Source organism: Sorex fumeus, unplaced genomic scaffold (assembly GCF_029834395.1).
Source record: "Sorex fumeus unplaced genomic scaffold, SorFum_2.1 ptg000019l, whole genome shotgun sequence".
NCBI lineage: Eukaryota > Metazoa > Chordata > Mammalia > Eulipotyphla > Soricidae > Sorex > Sorex fumeus.
Genome location: NW_026606076.1, coordinates 42,250,431 through 42,269,115, shown reverse-complemented (window position 1 = coordinate 42,269,115; position 18,685 = coordinate 42,250,431). Strand labels below are relative to the sequence as shown.

Here is an 18,685-nt window from a genome sequence, read left to right as displayed (position 1 = left end):
CTTCAGGTCTTCCAGTCACCCCCAACCACTGGCTGCTGCTCCTCCGTTTTCAGCCCAAGTGGCTCCTTCCTCGTGGGCAGGATTCTGGGCACCCCCAGCCCGGCGCAGACCCACCCTCTGCCACCTTCACTCTCAAGGATCCCCCCCACCCCTGTACCGAACCCATGTCTTGATGCCCCCCCACGCCCCAGCCCTCCTCCCCGACCCTCCCCCACCCGCTGGCCCGCAGGTGCTCACCACGTTCTTGATGACCTCGTCCTTGCCGTCCTGCCGCTGCACCTTCAGCAGGTGGTAGCAGAAGTCGAACAGGTCGAAGCGCCGCTGCTGACCCAGCAGCACGATGATGGAGCAGCCGGCCCAGTTCAGGCCGTCCCCGAAGCACTGCCTGGAGGAGGGTGGAGTGCCCGGGTGAGGGACAGGGGAACAATGGGCAGGGGTGAGGGTGGAGGGCAGTGGGCAGGGAGCAGAGGGCAAGGGTGAGGGGCGGGAGTGTGGTCGGCGCGGTTGGGGGTGGGGGGTGGGGGAGGGGGGACGTGGCATCCACTCACTCGGCCGTGAACTCGTTGGTGCCCACGGGGATGCAGTAGACGAACTGCATGGCGCTCCAGAGCCGGTGGAACTCCACGCACTCGTCCACGTGCATGACGCCGTTGGTGGGCGGGGGGCCGCGCCAGATGGGGTCCTGCAGGTAGCTGCGGATGCGGGTGAGGATGACCTCGAACATGGACAGCCCGCAGCACAGCCGCTCCTTGGTCAGCAGGTCCCCTTCGCGGGCGATGGCGATTTGCTGTGGAGGAGGAGGACACGTGAGCCCCCCATTCTGCGGGGCTGGGACCCCGCTGCACCCCCAACACACACACACGCACACACACAAACACACACACTCAAGGCACTCCCACTGGGTACCACATCCGGGTACCACCTTCCAGATGGTACCAGCAGGGATGTCTCAGTCACGGGAAGGGGTTGACTGGGGGCTCGCCCAGCTCACACACACCCGGAACACCCCAGGTTCAAGCTGTGGGTGCGGGGGTCGGCGGGAGGGGGGGTCCTTCCACATTCTTGTCCTCTCCCTTTGGAAGAAGGAGCATGAAGACCCAATCTTACAGCCAGGGAGTGGGGAACCGTGGTCCAGAGATGTAGGACGAGGCATCAGAGAGGGCTGTGTACCTCCCAAAAGCTGAGATCTGCTTTTGGGGGTACACAATTTTTTTTCTTTTTTGGGTCACACCTGGCAATGCTCAGGGGTTCCTCCTGGCTCTGCACCCAGGAATTAACCCTGGCGGTGCTCGGGGGACACTATGGGATGCCGGGGATTGAACCTGGGTTGGCTGCCTGCAAGGCAAATGCCCTCCCTGCTGTGCTATTGTTCCAGTCCCTGCAGCAGATCTTGCGAAGTGGCACATGGTCCCCACGGCAGACAGAGCTCGTCAGGGTTGGAGGCTGCTGCTTCCAGTGGGGACGGAGGGGCGCAGAGACTCATGGGATTGCCGCTTATTGTTGCCAAGGTGGTTGTACTGTACTATGTTGCCAATTGTTGCCAATTGTTGTGGTTGTACTGTACTATGTTGCCAATTGTTGCCAATTGTTGTGGTTGTACTGTACTATGTTGCCAATTGTTGCCTGTACTATGAGCGGCTCTTAGAAAAAAATCTCCAGGGGCCAGAGCAGTAGTCCAGCGGGGAAGGCGTTTGCTTGCATGCGGCCGACTCAGGTTCGATCCCCGGCTATTCCCCTAGGGTCCCCTGAGCACCGCCAGGAGTGATTCCTGAGTGCAGAGTCAGGGATAACCCCTGAGCATCACTGGGTGTGACCCCAAAAGAAAAGAAACACAATCTCTTATTTTTCACTGGTTTTGTAGAATCCCTCTGAGTTCCGACCACGGATCTCCAGGAACCAACCATGTCACCGGGTCCCCCTTTGGGGGAGTGGCCTGTGATGACAGGGTGGACGAGGATAGTGCAAGGAAAGAGACAGAGCGACCAGGCAGTGGGGAGGAGAGCGATGACCTTGCACGTGGCTGACCCTGGTTTGATCCCTGGCACCCCATAGGGTCCCCCGAGCCCCGCCAGGAGTTGACCCCTGAGCACCACTGGGTGTGGCCCCCAAAGCAAAAACAAAGATGTACAAGTCTGCAGAGGGGGGTGAGGATGGCCGGGGGCGCCTCTTGGAAGCCATGTGCAAATGTGCAGAGTTGGGAAGCCAGATTCCAGGGCGGGTCTGGGAGAAGACCCCCAAGAGGGACAGGGCTCAGGAGGGTTTGGGCAAGGACCCCCATCGGGGTGGGGCTTCGGAGGGCTGACTTGGCTGATGATGTTGTTGGTTTTTGGGGGGCTGCTTAGGGCTGACTCCTGGCTCTGCGCTCAGGGATCACTCCTGGCGCTGCTCAGGAGACCCTATGGGGTGTCAGGGATCGAACCCGGGTCGGCTACCTGCGAGGCAAACGCCCTCCCTGCTGTCCTGTCTCCCAGACCTCATTCTCCTGGGAGGCCTTGGGCGAGTCAGCCCTGCTTAAACCTGCTGAGAGCAAGCACCCTCGCAAGGAGTCCATGAGGGACGCCAATGAGCACAGGGCCAGGTGTGACTCCTGAGCACAAAGCCAGGTGTGACTCCTGAGCACAGAGCCAGGAGTGCTCCTTGAGCTCAGAGCCGTAAGTGCTCCCTGAGCACTGGCCCAGGAGTGCTCCCTGAGAGATCCTGGGTGGCCTCCTGCCACCCTCCTAACCCGAGAGGCGTCTGAGCTCAGCAGAATGAAGTCACTGCTCTGGGCCTTTTTAAAAATTTTTTTTCTTTTTGGGTCACACCCAGCGATGCTCAGGGGTGACTCGTGGCTCTGCACTCAGGGATCACTCCTGGAGGTGCTTGGGGGACCCTGTGGGATGCCAGGGACCGAACCTGAGTTGGCCGTGTGCAAGGCAAACACCCTCCCTGCTGAACTATTGCTCTGGCCCTTCAGTTATTGATTTTTTAAAAAAACATTTTCATGAATTTTATTTTATGTTTTGCTTTTTGGGTCACACCCAGCGATGCTCAGGGGTTCCTCCTGACTCTGCACTCAGGAATCACTCCTGGCGGTGCTCAGGGGACCATATGGGATGCCGGGGATCCAACCTGGGTTGGCCACATGCAATACAAACGCCCTACCCACTGTGCTATCATTCCAGCCCCTCTGGGCCTCTTTGAGAACCAGGAAAACTGAGGCTGAGAAGTCAAGTGGGGTCAGGCTTGGGGGGGGGGGCGGCAGGGACCCCAGGTCCGACGCCCACTGCCAGGGAGTTCTTGCCCACCCCACTGACTGGCTCCCGCTGCTGGCCCCAGGTATGAGGTGGGCAGCACCCTCGGAACAGAGACCCCGTGTCCCTCTCCCCATGCGTGTGTTGGGGCCCCGTGTCCTGCAGACCCCTTAAGCTTACTCCACCCCCCCAACCCTTGGGGACCCCTGTGGCCGGGTAGCCTTTGCCCCCCCTCCCGCCCTGGTGTGCCGAACGCCCGGCATGGACAGAGTGGGCTTTTATCAGAGCCCGCGGAAACGGTGCCGGCCGGAGCGGGGATGGAATTCCCGGTCCTCTGAGTGGAAACAGATGCCAGGGTGCGAAAGGCCAGATTCTTTGGGGATGAGAGGATGGAGCCGCGGCTTGGGGGATTTCTCCCTAAAAGGAAATCTCTGGCGGGCAAAGCGCCTCTGCAAGCCCCTGACAAGCCCAGGAGGAAGCCGCGTCTCTGCCGCCTGGCACCTCACCCCTGCCCCCGGCTACCCACCTCTGGCTTTGCGTGTGAGGTTCAGGAGGAGATGCGGGGGGGTGCCTGTCTGTGTGTTCCTGAGGATGCCGTGACCCCCAAATCCTGGCCACCTGTGGGCCTTTTGGCCACAGCCTGTCACAATGAACTGCAGGCCACAGGTAGACGTGGTGTAGTGAGTTCTGGGTGTCTGTCTCTATCCCTCACCCCACACTGATTTTTTTTTTTTGGCTTTTGTGCGATGCTCAAGGCTCACTCCTGACTCTGCACTCAGGAATCACTCCTGGCAGCATTCCGTCTCCCCTGATCTCTTGTGGGGCTTTAAACCGGTCTTGAGATGGGGCCGGAGCGATAGTACAGCGGGGGGGGGGGGGGGGGGGGGGGGGGCGGGGGGGCATTTGCCTGGCACGCGGCCGAACTGGGTTCGATTCCCAACATCCTATAGGGTCTCCTGAGCATCACCAGGAGTAATCCCTGAGCACTGACAGGGGTAACCCAAAAAGCAAAAATAAACTGGTTTGAGAGGGGAGATGGCATTTGCCCGGGGTGGGGTGGGGGCTGTATCCTTCCCGGACCCCCGTGGCACCGGTGCTTTCTGACGTCAGGTCCCTGCTTTATGTCCACAGGCTCAGAGCCACGAGTGCTAGCCCCGGACAGTCTGTGGTCACAGGCTGACCCGGGGTCACTGCTACTGCTGAACTCCCTCAATGCCCACTCCTCCCTGGAGGAGGCTGCTGCCCAGACAAATGAGGCCTGTAACAACTTCTCAAGGTTTTTTTGTGCAGCGTTTGTTTAAAAAGCCAAGGACAGGGCCGGAGTGAGAGCACAGCAGGGAGGGCGCTGACCTTGCATACAGCCAACCCGGGTTCGATCCCCGGCACTCCACAGCATCTCCTGAGCCCCGCCAGGAGTGATCCTTGAGCACAGAGCTAGGAGTCAGCCCTGAGCACCACTGGATGTGGCCCCCTCAAACCAAAACAAGTTAAAATAAAAATACAAATGTTGGGGGCGGGGGGGCAGAGAGAGAGAGAGAACAGCAGGTAGGACGTTTGCCTTGCATGTGGCTGAACTGGGTTCAATCCCTGGCACCACCGCCAGGTGTGGCCTCAAAACTCAAACTAAGGGGGCTGGAGCAATAGCACAGCGGGTAGGGCATCTGCCTTGTACACGGCCGACCCGGGTTCAACTCCCAGCATCCCATGTGGTCCCCTGAGCACTGCCAGGAGTGATTCCTGCGTGCAAAGCCAGGAGCAACCCCTGTGCATCGCCGAGTGTGACCCAAAAAGCAAAACAAAAACAAAACAAAACAAAAAAACTCAAACCAAGCAAGCAAACAACCAAGAAAAGGATTTGGGTCCAGTGAAAGCCACCTGGATGTTTTCCTGCCATTTTCTTTGCTTGAACCGACTGTGCTGCAGAAATGGTTTCTGAGCCTGTGAAACTAGTTTCCCCCTGAGCGGGAACATGGATTTATACACAGTCAGCTCCCAGCACAAGGGGCTTTCGCTCCTAGCCCTGCCTCCCTACCACGGGGCCCAGAGAGACTCCTGGACATCCACGCAAGAAAGACCCCCACTCCCGGGCCTCAGTTTCCCCACCACACGCGCTCGGAGTCGCTCCTACCTGGGGGGTCCCCAGCCGCTCGATCAGGGGGACCAGGTGAAGTGGGGCATACTTGGCTTCCAGCCGCTTCATCCGCACCTCCAGCCGCTCTCCCTCTGCAGTGAGGGGGACGGGGGGACGGGAGGGAGTGTGAGATTCCGTGGGGGGGGAGTGGGACCCCCCCCAACCTCCCACACAAAACTGGAGTCCCTAACCCCGAGAGAGTACATGGTACGCCTGTTCTATCTCGGGTCTGAGCGGTGTATAACTGGGACCCGCCATGAGGAAAGGGTGGTACCTGCCTGTCACGGCACCCACCACGCTGCATGGCCATCAGCTCCCTCCTGCCACGCCGCGCAGAGGGGTGAGGCACGGTTAGGCAGGGTGATGGGACGGGGTGGGGGAGGGGGGAGGTCCATGCCGCCGCTCCGCAGGACTCTTACCTTTGATGTACACTCTGGGCAGAATGTTCTGGAACGGCGCTGCATGGAGCAAGTCACACACTTCCTCCTGGGACTGTAGTCAGGGGTAGGGGCAGAGAAGGGGGATGAGGGTGTCACGGTCATTTTGGGGGTGCACCCTCAAAACAATGCACAACAACAAAAGGAAAACAAAACACACACACACACACACACACACACACACACACACACACGGTCTTAACACGTGGACACAGCCACATGCCACTGCTGACCCAGTGTTACTGCATTAGACAGACGGTCCCACCAAAACATGGAATCAAGTTTGTCATATTGGTTTGGCAAATTGAAAAATATTTTAAAAAACCAAAAAAAAAAAAACCGGGCTGGAGCGATAGCACTGCAGGTAGGGTGTTTGCCTTGCACGCGGGCCAACCTGGGTTCGATTCCCAGCATCCCATATGGTCTCCCAAGAACTGCCAGGAGTAATTCCTGAGTGCAGAGCCAGGAGTCACCCCTATGCATCGACGGGTGTGACCAAAAAATAAAAACCCTGCCATTGCGTCGAAAATTAACTTATTGATAACTGAAAAAGTGTTTGTGAGTATGGAAAGCAGCCTCCAGATGGTGATGTCCACCACGGCATTTAGGTCACCTGGTTCCAACAGGGCAAAGGGCATAACACAGTGCCCGAGTATCTCCTGCACTGTCCTCATGTCGCCTCTAACCCCCACTTCTTCCTCCCCTACCTCTTGGCCATCTGAGGTTAGTCAGCTAAGGCCCAGGGTTCACCATGGGTCTACACTGCCTGCTCCCGGGCCCTGGTGCTCTGTAATGACACAGGTGCACTCACTCATCAGGCCTTTGCCCTCCTCCCTCTGACTCATCCTGCTTAACACAGTGCCCTCTGGTTCCATCCGTGTGGCAAGCAAGCAGCATGGGTTCATTTTTCAGAGCTGTGTACTATTCCATGGCCCACACCATCTTGTTTCTTCCATTGCTGGATATATGGGCTGTGTCTGCACTCTTGTTACCGTACTAAGCACTGGATGTAAGTGTGCCCGTATCTTTGGAATGAATGATTTAAGGCCTGGGTGGCAGGGGGCAGGGTGGGAGGAAGCTTTCATTTCATTTTCAACCAGGAAAAACATCCATTGCCAAGAACTTGCGTGTGGTGGGGGGCGGGGGGGGGGGTGGAGCGATAGCACAGCGGGTAGGGTGTTTGCCTTGCACGTGGTCAATCCAGGTTCGATTCCCAGAATCCCATAGGGTCCCTGAACACCGCCAGGAGTAATTCCTGAGTGCAGAGCCAGGAGTAACTCCTGTGAATTGCCAGGTGTGACCCAAAAAGAAAAAAAAAAGAACTTGAGTGCAGGACCCGGCCAAACCTGAGGGCAAGACCCAGCCCTGCTGCCCCCTGGCTGTGTCATTTAGGCAGGTTGCTTGACCTCTCTGAGCCTACTTATTTCATGGTAAAAAGTGAGGCTGAGAGCCAGCCACGGTTGTCCTGGATGGTGGTGGGTTTAACTGGACATAGAAGGTTCCAGCACCGTGTCAGACACTTTTATTATGAGCTCAGAGAGAAGTGCTCAAGAGCCTAAGAGAGGAGTCAGAAGTGAGGAAGAAGGGCGTGGGGATGGGCATGGGGGTCCCTGCTGGTACTTGGTTGCATGTGAGGCCTGTGAACTCGAGTCAGTGGCCCAGGGGCCCAGATCCACTCACCTGGGGTCCCGGGGTGATTCTGTATAAATGTTTGCTGGGTTTTCTCCATCCCAGACACCACCACGAAGGAAGGGGAGAGAGAGAGAGAGAGAGAGAGAGAGAGAGAGAGAGAGAGAGAGAGAGAGAGAGAGAGGGAGAGGAAGAGGGGGAGAGGAGAGAGAGAGGAAAGGAGAGAGAAAGGGAGGGAGGAAGGAGAGAGGAAGAGAGAGGAGGGAGGGAGAGGGGGAGAGAAGGAGGGAGGGAGAGGAGGAGAGAAAGAGGGAGGGAGGGGGAGCGTCCTGAGGCAGCAAATCCCTGAGAATAAGTCAGAAAAGCAACCCAACAATTGGAAGGAGACTCCTGGGGGTGGGCAGGCCTGGAGGGTCTGGACCTGCCGTCATGGCCACTGGATTTCAGAACCAAGGATGGGAGCCGGAGCACTAGTATAGCAGGTGGGGCATTTCCCTTGCATGCGGCCGACCCAGGTTCGATCCCCGAGCACCGCCAGGAGTGATCCCTGAATGCAGAGCCAGGAGTTGGCCCTGAGCATCGCCCAGTGTGGCCCCCAAACCAAAACAAACCCCAGAAAAGTAGAATGGAGAAACTGCCCCCTGCTGGTGGGGCATCTCCGTTCCTCTCTCTGCCGGGGCTGGGGTCCGAGCAGACTCAGGCTCCGCGAGTGTGGGTGGGCACCTGCTGGGGGCCCCCCAGAAACCCAGGTGCCCGAGCAGCCACATTCCAGCCGGCGTCTGCCCCGTGCGCGTGGTTCTACCCTCCCTGCCCGCACCCCCTCCCCCAGTCCGACAGAGCCGTGACCTGGATTCCTGGATTCCGCATGACCCTGCCTGAGGTTTGTGGCCGCAGCGGCCAGCACTCATCCTATAAATAGGTCCTGTGCACAGGGGGGCCCAGCAGCTCCCCACGGGGGCGGGACAGGGGGTTGTTGAGCAATGAGACCCGGCGCTGACCTGGAATGTACATTCTCCTCGGTGTTGATCCGAGCGGTGGCCAGGAATCAGGAGGGTCACTTGAAGGACTGATGCAATCAGTGCCAGAGGCACCCGGGCCTTGCTGGGCGTGGAGAAAGCTGTGTGTGTGCGGGGGGGGGGGGGGGGGGGATGTGAGGATGTAATCCTGCCGAACCAGAGGGATCTGAGTGGAGACTGCAGGAGCTCAGGCCGCCAGTTTGGCAGGCGGAGGTGGGGAGCACTCCTGTGCAAAGGCCCCAGGGCAGAGGAGAAGCTGGACACCCAGAGGAGAAGCAGTTCCCTGGAGGTAGCATGAAGGCCCCTCCGCTGGTGTCAGGGATGTCCATGGAGTAGAGGAAGGTGCTCATAGACTCAGGAGGAAGTCTGGGCTCTGGGTCAGGGGCAGAAAGAGCCAGTGCACGATCCACCCTCCACGGGTATACCGAGGGGCCTCTGCCATTCCCTGAGAAGGGTCCCTAGCAGGGCAGATGCTGTTTTGTTTGCAAAGCCTGATCTAGGGGTGGGGACGCCAACCCCCGCCCCATTCCCCAGCATGCGATTCTCCCACCCTGGGAGTGAGTGACAAGAGCGTGCCTTTCTAGTTGGGTTAGAAAAGGGACCACTAAGTGAATGATGCTTGGCGGCTCGCTCAGGATGGGAGATGCGTGCTGAAAGCAGATAAAGAACCAAACGTGATGGCCATTTAGTACCTGCATTGCAAACCACAACACCCAAAAGGGGGGGGGGAGAGAGGGGGAGAGAGAGAGAGAGAGAACGAAAGGGAATGCCTTGCCAAAGGGTGGGGGGGGGGAGGGATACTGGGAACATTGGTGGTGGAGAATGGGCACGTGTATGACTGAAACATAATCACAAAAGTTTGTAAGTCTGTAACTGTATCTCATGGTGATTCATTAAAAATATATATATATATATATATTTATATATGGGCCGGAGCGATAGCACAGCAGGTAGGGCGTCTGCCTTGCACGCGACCAACCTGGTCGATCCGGGTTCGAATCCTCCACCCCTCTTGGAGAGCCCAGAAAGCTACCAAGGGTATCTTGCCTGTACAGCAAAGCCTGGCAAGCTCCCCGTGGCGTATTCGATATGCCAAAAACAGGTCTCACAGTGGAGACATTACTGGTGCCCACTCGAGCAAATCGATGAACGGGAGAACAGTGATATATATATATATATATATATCATGTCTTTCCCCCCACATGCCCAGCCTGCAAACTCCAAGACCATGGTCCTTATGGGGGAGGGGGACAGGGTGTGGTCCCCACTTTGTGTCCTCAGAGAAGAAGCAGGAGGGAGGTGTGGGGGGCCCCGCCCCTGCCCCATCCCTGCAACATGTCTTTGGTGAAGTGTGTTTGCATCCGAGAGCAGAGAAACAGGCCCCACGGGGACACCCACAAAAGCCTGAGTCAGGCTCCCCCCCAATTGGCTTCCAGCGGGGCACCTGACCTCCCGGCTGCCTCCCTTCCTGTGGCTCTCAGACTCCCCCACCCCCTCGCCCTTGCTCCTGGCCTGCAGCCCGCAAAGTCCCCCCTAACCTGGTGGGGTGCCCTCCCCAGCTGCAGCTGAGCGTCTCTGGCCGCCTCCCAGCTCCCAGCCCAGCTCCCCTGCCATCTGACTGGCAAGTCCCCAGGGCCTCCTTTCAGATAGGACCTTTTCCCCCTTGGTGCCCTTGACCCCCCAGACCCCCTCTGTCCTGTCCTTGGCGGGATTAGAGTTGGTTGTTGCAGGGAGGGATGGGGCCGGGAGGTGGTTGTGTGGACTCTTAGCGCCCCCTGCTGGCCACTTTCACCCACGAAGGTGGCAGTGCGCTGGGTTTCCTCCTGGGCACACCTGGGTCCCACCTGCCAATCTTGTCCACCTTCCTCCTGCTGACCTACCTTCCCCACCCCCCCCCCCCCGTTAGCTACCGAGGCTCAGAACAGACTCCCTCCTTGGGGCCCTCTGACCCCGAACTCAGAAACGAAAGCTCTTTCAGTGGTGCCTACGGACAGCAGGAAGCATCTTTATTATTTCTGTTCTTGGGGCTAAGGCGATAATGTGATAAAGTGGGGAGGGGGCTGGCCTTGCACGTGGCCGGCCTGGGTTCAATCCCCGGCGTCCCGTAGGGTGCCCCGAGCACTGCCAGGAATGATCCTGGATCACTTCTAGGTGTGATTTCCCCCAGAAAGGGCACAAAAAGAAAGAAAAGGAAAGAAAGAAAGAAAGAAAGAAAGAAAGAAGGAAGAAAGAAATAAAGAAAGAAAGAAAAGCAAAGCTCAAGGGCTCTGTCTGGAGTGAGTAGAAAGCTCCCTTTTAAGGAGCTCCGATCCTGGCTCTGCGTCTCCCCTGCACCCCAGGGCCTCAATCCGCGCTTCTTCCCCCTCTTCTGCCCTCCCCCCCAACCAGCATGTCCCACCACCCCCCAACTCTGGCACCCCAGGTCCTCAGTGAGAAATAGAAGGCAGGGGTGGGGGGTGGAGGGCGCTTCCCTCACACACAGCTGATTTGAGTTCAATCCCTGGCACCCCCCACAGGGTCCCTCGAGCTGCGCCCCCCCTTCCCCCGGAGTGATCCCTGAGCACAGAGCCAAGAGTCAGCCCTGAACATCATTGGGTGTGCCCCCCATCCCCCACCCCCATAAAAGGGGGTTGAGCCTTCTCTGCTGAAGGCCAATGGAACTAAGCGTCCCCATGTCCAGTGACGCAAAGAGACCTGCAGCAGTGGAGGGGGGGTACCTGAGGAAACATAGCCCATTCACGGGCCATCTCTGGGGGGTCTGCATGGTGTGTGTGTGTGTGTGTGTGTGCACTGCTCAGGCACACAGAGGTGAAGGAAGCGAGCCCCACCCCCTTCATTTCTGAGGCTCAGGGGAGCTGGTCCCTGTGCCGGACAGGGCTCGGTTGCCATGGCAACCCCAGGCAGGGAGCTGGGCAGAACCTGTTTCCATAAAGAGGGACACGCAGCTTCTCCAGGGCCATTCCCCCAGCCGGGCCGGGCGCAGAGCCTCGTGACGCTCGGGAAGTGGGGGGGCAGGGAGCAGCCACAATCAGACGCAGGAACAACCCCCACCCCGTCTGAGTCCGCTGCCGCCACCCCCATCCCTCCCCTCCACCACCTACAGCTGCTTCCGATAGTTTCTCCCCATAGCCCATGGGCTGCCCAGCGGGGAAGGCACGGCGTTGAGGCAGGGTCAGTCCCCGGCACTCCTGGGGGTCCCCAGCCTCAAGCCCCCCTCAGTGTCCAGGTTCCGACATGTCCTCGTTGCATCTGGGCCCCGTGTCCATGACCCCACCTGGGCCCCCCCCGCGGCCATGCCCCGCCCCTGCCATCCTGTTCCTCTGCCTCCTCACCCCACCCCATCCCTACCCCAGGCCCCCCCTGTGACTTCAGGACACAGTTCTGTCCCCTGGGCACCGCCCACCTGCATCAGCCACACAAGCTGCCTTGGGGTCCCCCCCCCCGCCCCCACGGCATGTCGATTAACGCCCCATGGGGGTCCCTATTCACCTTTCACACAAACCCCACCTGGGGGGTGCAGAAGGGGCCCCCTGAGGCCAGCATCCCACCAGCGTCACCTCAGGCTCCCTTCCCTGCCAGCTCGGGGCTGGGCACACTGGGAACAGAGCAGGGACTGACCTGGCAGAGCGGGGCGTGACCCTACACCCCACACCCCACCCCCGAAGCTGGCAAGTTGCCCAAGGGGGCATGTGGGGGTAAGCTTGGACACTGGACCCTGGGCGGGGTCTTCAATCATCCCTCCTCCCTCCTTCCTCGCCCAACCGGCTTATGGCATTTGGGGGTCTAGGGTGACTGGAGCAGCTCAGGATGCGTGGGTGGAGCGTGGTCGCAGGACCCATGGGTGGACGGGACGCCCCTCCCCCTCTCCCACTCACAGCAGAGCGCCCACCCCACACTCGCTCCTACTATGGCAATGAGGGACACACACTGGGCGCTCATGCATGTGTCCTGGGTCCCCACGCGCCCATCTGGAGCTGTTGGATTTTTCATCACGGCACCGTGAAGGGCGGCGGCAGCACCCCGGCAGAGTTCTAGGCTGTGCCAGCTCATAAGGGCACAGTTAAATTAGTTCAACCCCACCCGCTGCTGGGCCAGCTAAGGGCTACAAGTTGGCAGGCATTGGGGGGCAGGGTGGGGGCCTGGGGGTTGACTTCTCTGTGCCCACCCCCGGCTCTGTGATAAACAACAGGCGCTGTGGACGCCAACCCTGAGCTTCACCGGGAGACCCCTGTCCACGGGGTGGTTGTAAGCACGTCCTGTTCTCCTGTGCTTCACCAGGACACGTTTAAACTGTGGAACTTCTAAACTATGGGACAACGTGATAGCCTCTCAGTATCTGTATTGCAAACCATGAGGCCCAAAAGGAGAGACGCGGTGGGGAGAGAGAGAGGCAGAGACAGAGACAGAGAGGCAGAGAGAGAGAAGACAGAGAGAGAGAGGAGCTAGAGCCATAGTACAGCCGGTAGGGCATTTGCCTTGCATGTGGCCAACCCGAGTTCGATCCTCAGTATCCCATAGGGTTCCCCAAGCACCGCCAGGAGTAATTCCTGAGTACCACCCAAAAGCGAGCGAGAGAGAGAGAGAGAGAAAGAGAGGCAGGCTGGGGGTTGGTGGCAGATGGGATACAGGGACATTGGTGGTGGGAATCCTACATAGGTGGAGGGATGGTTGTTGGAACATCGTGTGACTGAAACCTGATCAGGAAAGCTTTGTAACTGTATCTTACAGTGTTACTTTTTTTTTTTTTTTTTTTTTTTTGCTTTTTGGGTCACACCTGGCCATGCACATGGGTTACTCCTGGCTCTTCACTCAGGAATTACTCCTGGTGGTGCTCGGGGGACCTTATGGGATGCTGGGGATCGAACCCAGGTTGACCACGTGCAAGGCAAACGCCCTACCAAAAATGAAACAAGAAGTAATTACAAAATAAACTGTAGAATGGTGCAGCCTGCTGTTGGTCCCTCTGGTGCCAGTGTCTGTAGCACTGGAATGTGGCTTTGGGGTATCAATGTGGCCTGAGTCTCGGGGGCCTTTGTGGAATGGGATAGAGGCGCACAGTTACGGTGATCCCTTGGCCCATCGCCGTGAAATCCACGGCATCCCTGTGCCCCATTGTGTCCCGGCTCTCTCGCCGAGTTACGACGGGCTCAGGCAGAACAGCGGCGCCGACCAAGCGGTTAGGTAGCACCTTCTGTATACACGCGAGCGCCCTTAGTTTCCGGGCTCTGAGCCGTCCTGCAGGCCGGGCCAGTCCCCTCCCGACACAGTGAACCACAGATGCTCCTGCCCAGCCTGCACAGACCCAGGGTCCCTTGGGCAGACCCTGCCCTCTCCGCCTTTGGCCGCAGACAGGAGTCTCTGTGTGGGTGCCCCCTGCTGCCCGGGACTCACCAGGGCCTGCTCTATGAGCAGGCAGAACAGGATGGCGTTGCCCACCTCCCGCAGGCTTTGGAACACGTCGGTCTTGAGCTCCGCGTACTCGATGATGTCCTTCAGCTGGTGGTGGAAGAACTCCAGGATCCCTGCGGGGGAACATGGGTCAGCACGGAGCGAGGCACGGACCCCAGGCGTGGCCCCCGTGAGGGGCGGCTTCCAGGATTCCAGGGGGCGCTGCAGCCTGGGCAGCAGCAAAGCATCACCCACCCATATATACATGCATGCGCCACCCACTCCATCACAGCACGCACACACACACACACACACACGCACACACACACACACACACACTGTGGCCTGGTATCTCACAGATACGCATACGTGTACATGCACAAATGCCATGGTCTCGTCTCTCTCTCTCTCTCAGATACACATGCCACAGCCTGGTCTCTAATACACACAAGTGTGCGCACACACACACACACACATCTGACCTGGTCACTAATACACAGATACGTGTACATGCACACACACAGTGGCCTGGTGTCGCACACACATACACGCCTCAGACACACACATACACACACGTGGCCTGGTGTTTCTCACACACACACATGTGCATCATGGTCTTATGTGTGTGTCTCTCTCTCTCTCACACACACACCCCGTGGCCTAGTGTCATACACACTCATGTACACACACATATGCACACAAACACTATGGCCTGTGTCTCACACACATATACACACACCGTTGCCTGGTGCCTCTCTCACACATGCGCGTGCACACACACCATGGCCTGTTGTCTCACACACACACATGCACACACACACACATCCCGTGGCCTGGTGTCTCACACACACATGCACACACACACACACACACACACACACACACCCCAAGGCCTGGTATCTCACACACACACATGCACACACACACACCCCTAGGCCTGATATCTCACACACACAAATGCATGCACACACATACACACACACTGTGGCCTGGTGTCTTTCTCTCACACACACACATACATACACACACCACACACACCGTGGCCGCCTGGTAGCTCTCTCTCTCTCTCTCTCTCTCTCTCTCACACACACACACACACACACACACACAACAGAGGCATGCTTGCATGAATACCATGCCCAGTGTGTATCTGTGTCTCTCCCAGTGTCCCTGGACGTGGCCTGGATTCCCGAAGGCAGGGGGTGTCCCCAGGGCCACAGCAGGTGCCCAGCCTGTTCCCATGCCACCTCCTCCAAGAGCAGACGCCCTGCATGAGCGACCAGCGCCCGTTCTTCACGGGCCTCTGCGCGCCCTCTGCCCACGCCGCTGCCCTCTCTCCAGGCCCACGTCCAGCCGGCCCAGGGCTGCTCCTCTGCGGAAGGGAAGGGCCGTTTCTGCTTTTCTGTCCTGCCCGGGGACTGTCCCTGTCTCGCCTGGCCCCTTGTCTGCTGCCTGGACAGACAGAGCCCGGCCTCCCGGCCAGCACAGGACCAGCAGCCAGTCTGCCTCGCTCCCCCCACGGCCTGCAGTCCGGGCCACCCACCTGGGGATCCGTATTCGTGCCGGGGCAGGCGGCAGATCTTGGGCATGACCTCGATGAGCGTCTTTACGTACTGGAGGATGGTTCCCTGCAGCTGAGAGAGGGCGCGGGAGTGAGGCCTCGGCGTGAATGGGGGGGGGGGTGTCACCCACTCCCAGTCAGCATGCTGGCTCTCTGTGTTTTGTCTCGTTCGGGCGCCACACCCAGGCGTGCTCAGGGATCACTCTGGGTGGGCTGGGGAGACTAAAGGTCGTGCCGGGGATTCAGCCGAACTCAAGGCAGCAAGTGCCCTACCCACTGTGCTACCTTTCTGGCCCCCACCAGCAGGCTCTCTGGAGGCAGAGCCTCGAGGGGTGAGCAGGCAGAGCTCTCTGGAAAGAGCTGGGGTCCCTCCGAGAAGCCCCTCGTGAACCAGGGGTTTGGCCCAACTGGCTGGAGCGTGGGCTTTGCATGGGAGCGCCCTGGGTTCGAATCTGGTCCCCTGAGCACTGCTGGGAGGAATGCTTGGAACACCAGCTGGCGTGGCCCCCAAACGGTGAAGGGAAGTCTGGGGAGATGACGCGGCCTCCTGAGGACACCAGGCGCTGGGTACAGGCCCGGCAGAGGGAGGGTTCACCCCAGAAAGCTGCAGCACACGGGCCCGTCTCCTGGGGTGGCAGACCTGTGTCCCCCACGTAAGGGGTGTTGGTTCCCGCAGCCTGAGCTGCCCTGAGGCTTCAAGGGGCAGAATGACACTCGGGGACCTCTCAGAGGAAAGGGGTTCCCGCTCCTTACAACCCTGGGGCTGGCGTGTGCTGGGAGTCAAGCTAGAAGCAAAAGGGGTCAAGGCCGGGGGCCGGCCACCAGGGACACCAGAGAGGGTTGGCCAGTGACCACTTCCTCCTGTGGACAAGGAGCTGTCCACGGGGGCCCCTACCTCGGTTCCATATGGCCAGGTCGGGGTGGGGGGTGGGGTCTTAGTAAGGGGCTCCTGCTGGTGCACATTTCCGGGGGAATTTTGTTTAAATGTCAAAGGTGAGGGGCTGGAGCGATAGCACAGCGGGGAGGGCATTTGCCTTGCATGCGGCCGACCCGGGTTTGACTCCCAGCATCCCATAGGGTCCCCCGAGGAGCACCGCCAGGAGTCATTCCTGAGTGCAGAGCCAGGAGGAACCCCTGAGCATCGCTGGGTGTGACCCAAAAAGACCAAAAATAAATAAATAAATAAATAAAGAACCTTTGCTCGTGTGTGTGTGTGGGGGGGGGCGGGTCGGGGGGCTGGATTGACAGTCCAGCAGGGAGGGCATTTGCCTTACATGCGGCCAACCCAAGTTCGATCCCCAGCATCTCATAGGGTCCCCCAGGCACCACCAGGAGTAAGTAATTCCTGAGTGCAGAGCCAGGAGTGACCCCTGAGCATCACCGGGTGTGACCCCAAAACCAAAATGATGATGATGATGATGATGGGGCTGGAGCGATAGCACAGCGTGTAGGGCATTCGCCTTGTACGTGATCGACCTGGGTTCGATCCCCAGCATCCCCTAGGGTCCCCCATGCACCGCCAGGAGTAACTCCTGAGTGCAGAGCCAGGAGGAACCCCTGAGCATCGCCGGGTGTGACCCAAAAAGAAAAAATATGTCAGGGTGATGTGTGTGTGTGTGTGTGTGTGCACACGAATGCAAAGGACCCGTGATGGACATGATTGGTCAGAGCTGCCTGCCTGATTGGCAGACATTGGGGACCACTGACCAATGTCTGCCATGGGCCCCGGGGTGGGGGTGGGGGGGAGAGGGACGGCGGCACAGACATGACCAGGACCCGGTTCTGCCCCCGCTTGGACCTGGGAGCCCAGCACTGACCCCTCCCTCACCCAGGCCTCGAGCTCAGGGCCAGAGCACCGAGTTCAGCATTGGAAAATGGGCTGCAAAGCCAGAGGGGTCAGAGGGGCCCCCAGAAATGCAACAGAGCAGGTGCAGAGGGGTGGGGGTGGGTGGGGGTGAGAGGTGGGTCCCCCGGGGTGCCCCGGGCTGTTTCCTTACCAGGCTCTTGACGATCTTGAGCAGCTCCTCCATGACCACGGCGATGCCCTGGTACCCCAGGAGCCTGCAGATGGTCTTGAAGTGGGGGGGCCCCACGAAGTTCCGGTAGGAGCTGTAGATGTGGCTGTAGGCGATGTTGAGGGGCTGGAAGACAGAGTGGGGGGCTCGGTGAAGGCACCGGAGGTGCGGCGAGGAGGAGGGTCGCCCCGAGTGGGGTCGTGGTGCAAAGGGCACCGAGGGGGAACCCCCCCACCGCCTGCAAACAGGGACGCCTTCCTGGCCACAGTCCTCAGCCCTCTCGTCAGGGAGAGGGCTCTGTGGGGGGGCAGGGAGACAGATGGGGGTTCGAGAACTGGAAATCGGGGGGCTGGGGTAGGGGTATGGCCCAGACGCTGCCAGCTTTGAGGCTCTTCCTACTTCTCTTCCCCAACTCTGTGTTGTCTGTGTCTCTAAGGAAGGGGGAGGGGGCTTACGGAGGCCGGCCTTGAGGGTCTGGGGGAGTCTCTAACGTCTGGGGGGGCTGACTCCGAATCTGGGAGCTTCAGGCTAAGGAGGCGGATTCCTCTCTTCAGGTGAGCGGAAAAGCTTCACTTCAAGCCTCCAATTTTTTGGGGGGGTCTCTCCCTGCAATGTTCAAGGTTGCATGAAGTGGGGGGCACTCCTGGTGATTCTCAGCAGCCCACTGGAATGGCTGGTTCAGTGCTGGGGGGGTGACACAGTGCTGGAAATCAAATTCCGTGCCCCATTATTGCATACAAGGCAGCCCCTTGAGGCTGACCACTGAGCTATATCTTCGGTCCCCGGTCCTGAGTTCCAAGCATCGTTTCCCCTCCTGAGCCTTGGACCACCTCACGCATGCATCCCTTTAGCAGAAAGTCTCCCTCAGTGACTCGGGAATTAAAAAAAAAACCCTCCCAGGGATGGAAGTCATAGTCCAGCCGGTCAGATGTTTGCCCTGCACATAGCCAGCCCAGGGTTGACCCCTATTACCCCTTTATGATCTCAGAGTCCCACCAGGAGTGAGCCCTGAGCGCAGAGCCAGGAGTGAGCCCTGAGCAGAGCCAGGTGTGCCCCCCCCAAATAAACATAAAACCCTCCTGGGGGGCTGGAGCGATAGCACAGTGGGGAGGGCGTTTGCCTTGCACACGGCCAACCCAGGTTCGATCCCCAGCATCCCATATGGTCCCCTGAGCACCACCAGGGGTAACTCCTGAGTGCAGAGCCAGGAGTAACCCCTGAGAATCGCCGGGTGTGACCCAAAAAGCCAAAACAAAATGAAACGAAACCAAAAAA

The 18,685-nt window shown here is 59.1% G+C and overlaps 2 protein-coding genes across 3 annotated transcripts in view; one reads left to right on the top strand and one right to left on the bottom strand.

Moving 5' to 3' along the window:
* CYFIP2 (cytoplasmic FMR1 interacting protein 2) overlaps positions 1-18,685 on the bottom strand; it is a 62,803-nt gene that overhangs the window by 1,564 nt on the left and 42,554 nt on the right. For both annotated transcript variants that reach the window (XM_056112892.1, XM_056112893.1), the window contains 7 exons: positions 17,393-17,536; positions 15,378-15,468; positions 13,838-13,968; positions 5,784-5,856; positions 5,362-5,456; positions 549-787; positions 238-385 (listed from right to left, as the gene is read on the bottom strand). In XM_056112892.1, coding sequence (XP_055968867.1) covers positions 238-385; positions 549-787; positions 5,362-5,456; positions 5,784-5,856; positions 13,838-13,968; positions 15,378-15,468; positions 17,393-17,536 — 921 coding nt within the window. The remainder of the gene's footprint in view (positions 1-237; positions 386-548; positions 788-5,361; positions 5,457-5,783; positions 5,857-13,837; positions 13,969-15,377; positions 15,469-17,392; positions 17,537-18,685) is intronic.
* Positions 1-18,685, top strand: part of FNDC9 (fibronectin type III domain containing 9) — a 40,452-nt gene that overhangs the window by 15,289 nt on the left and 6,478 nt on the right.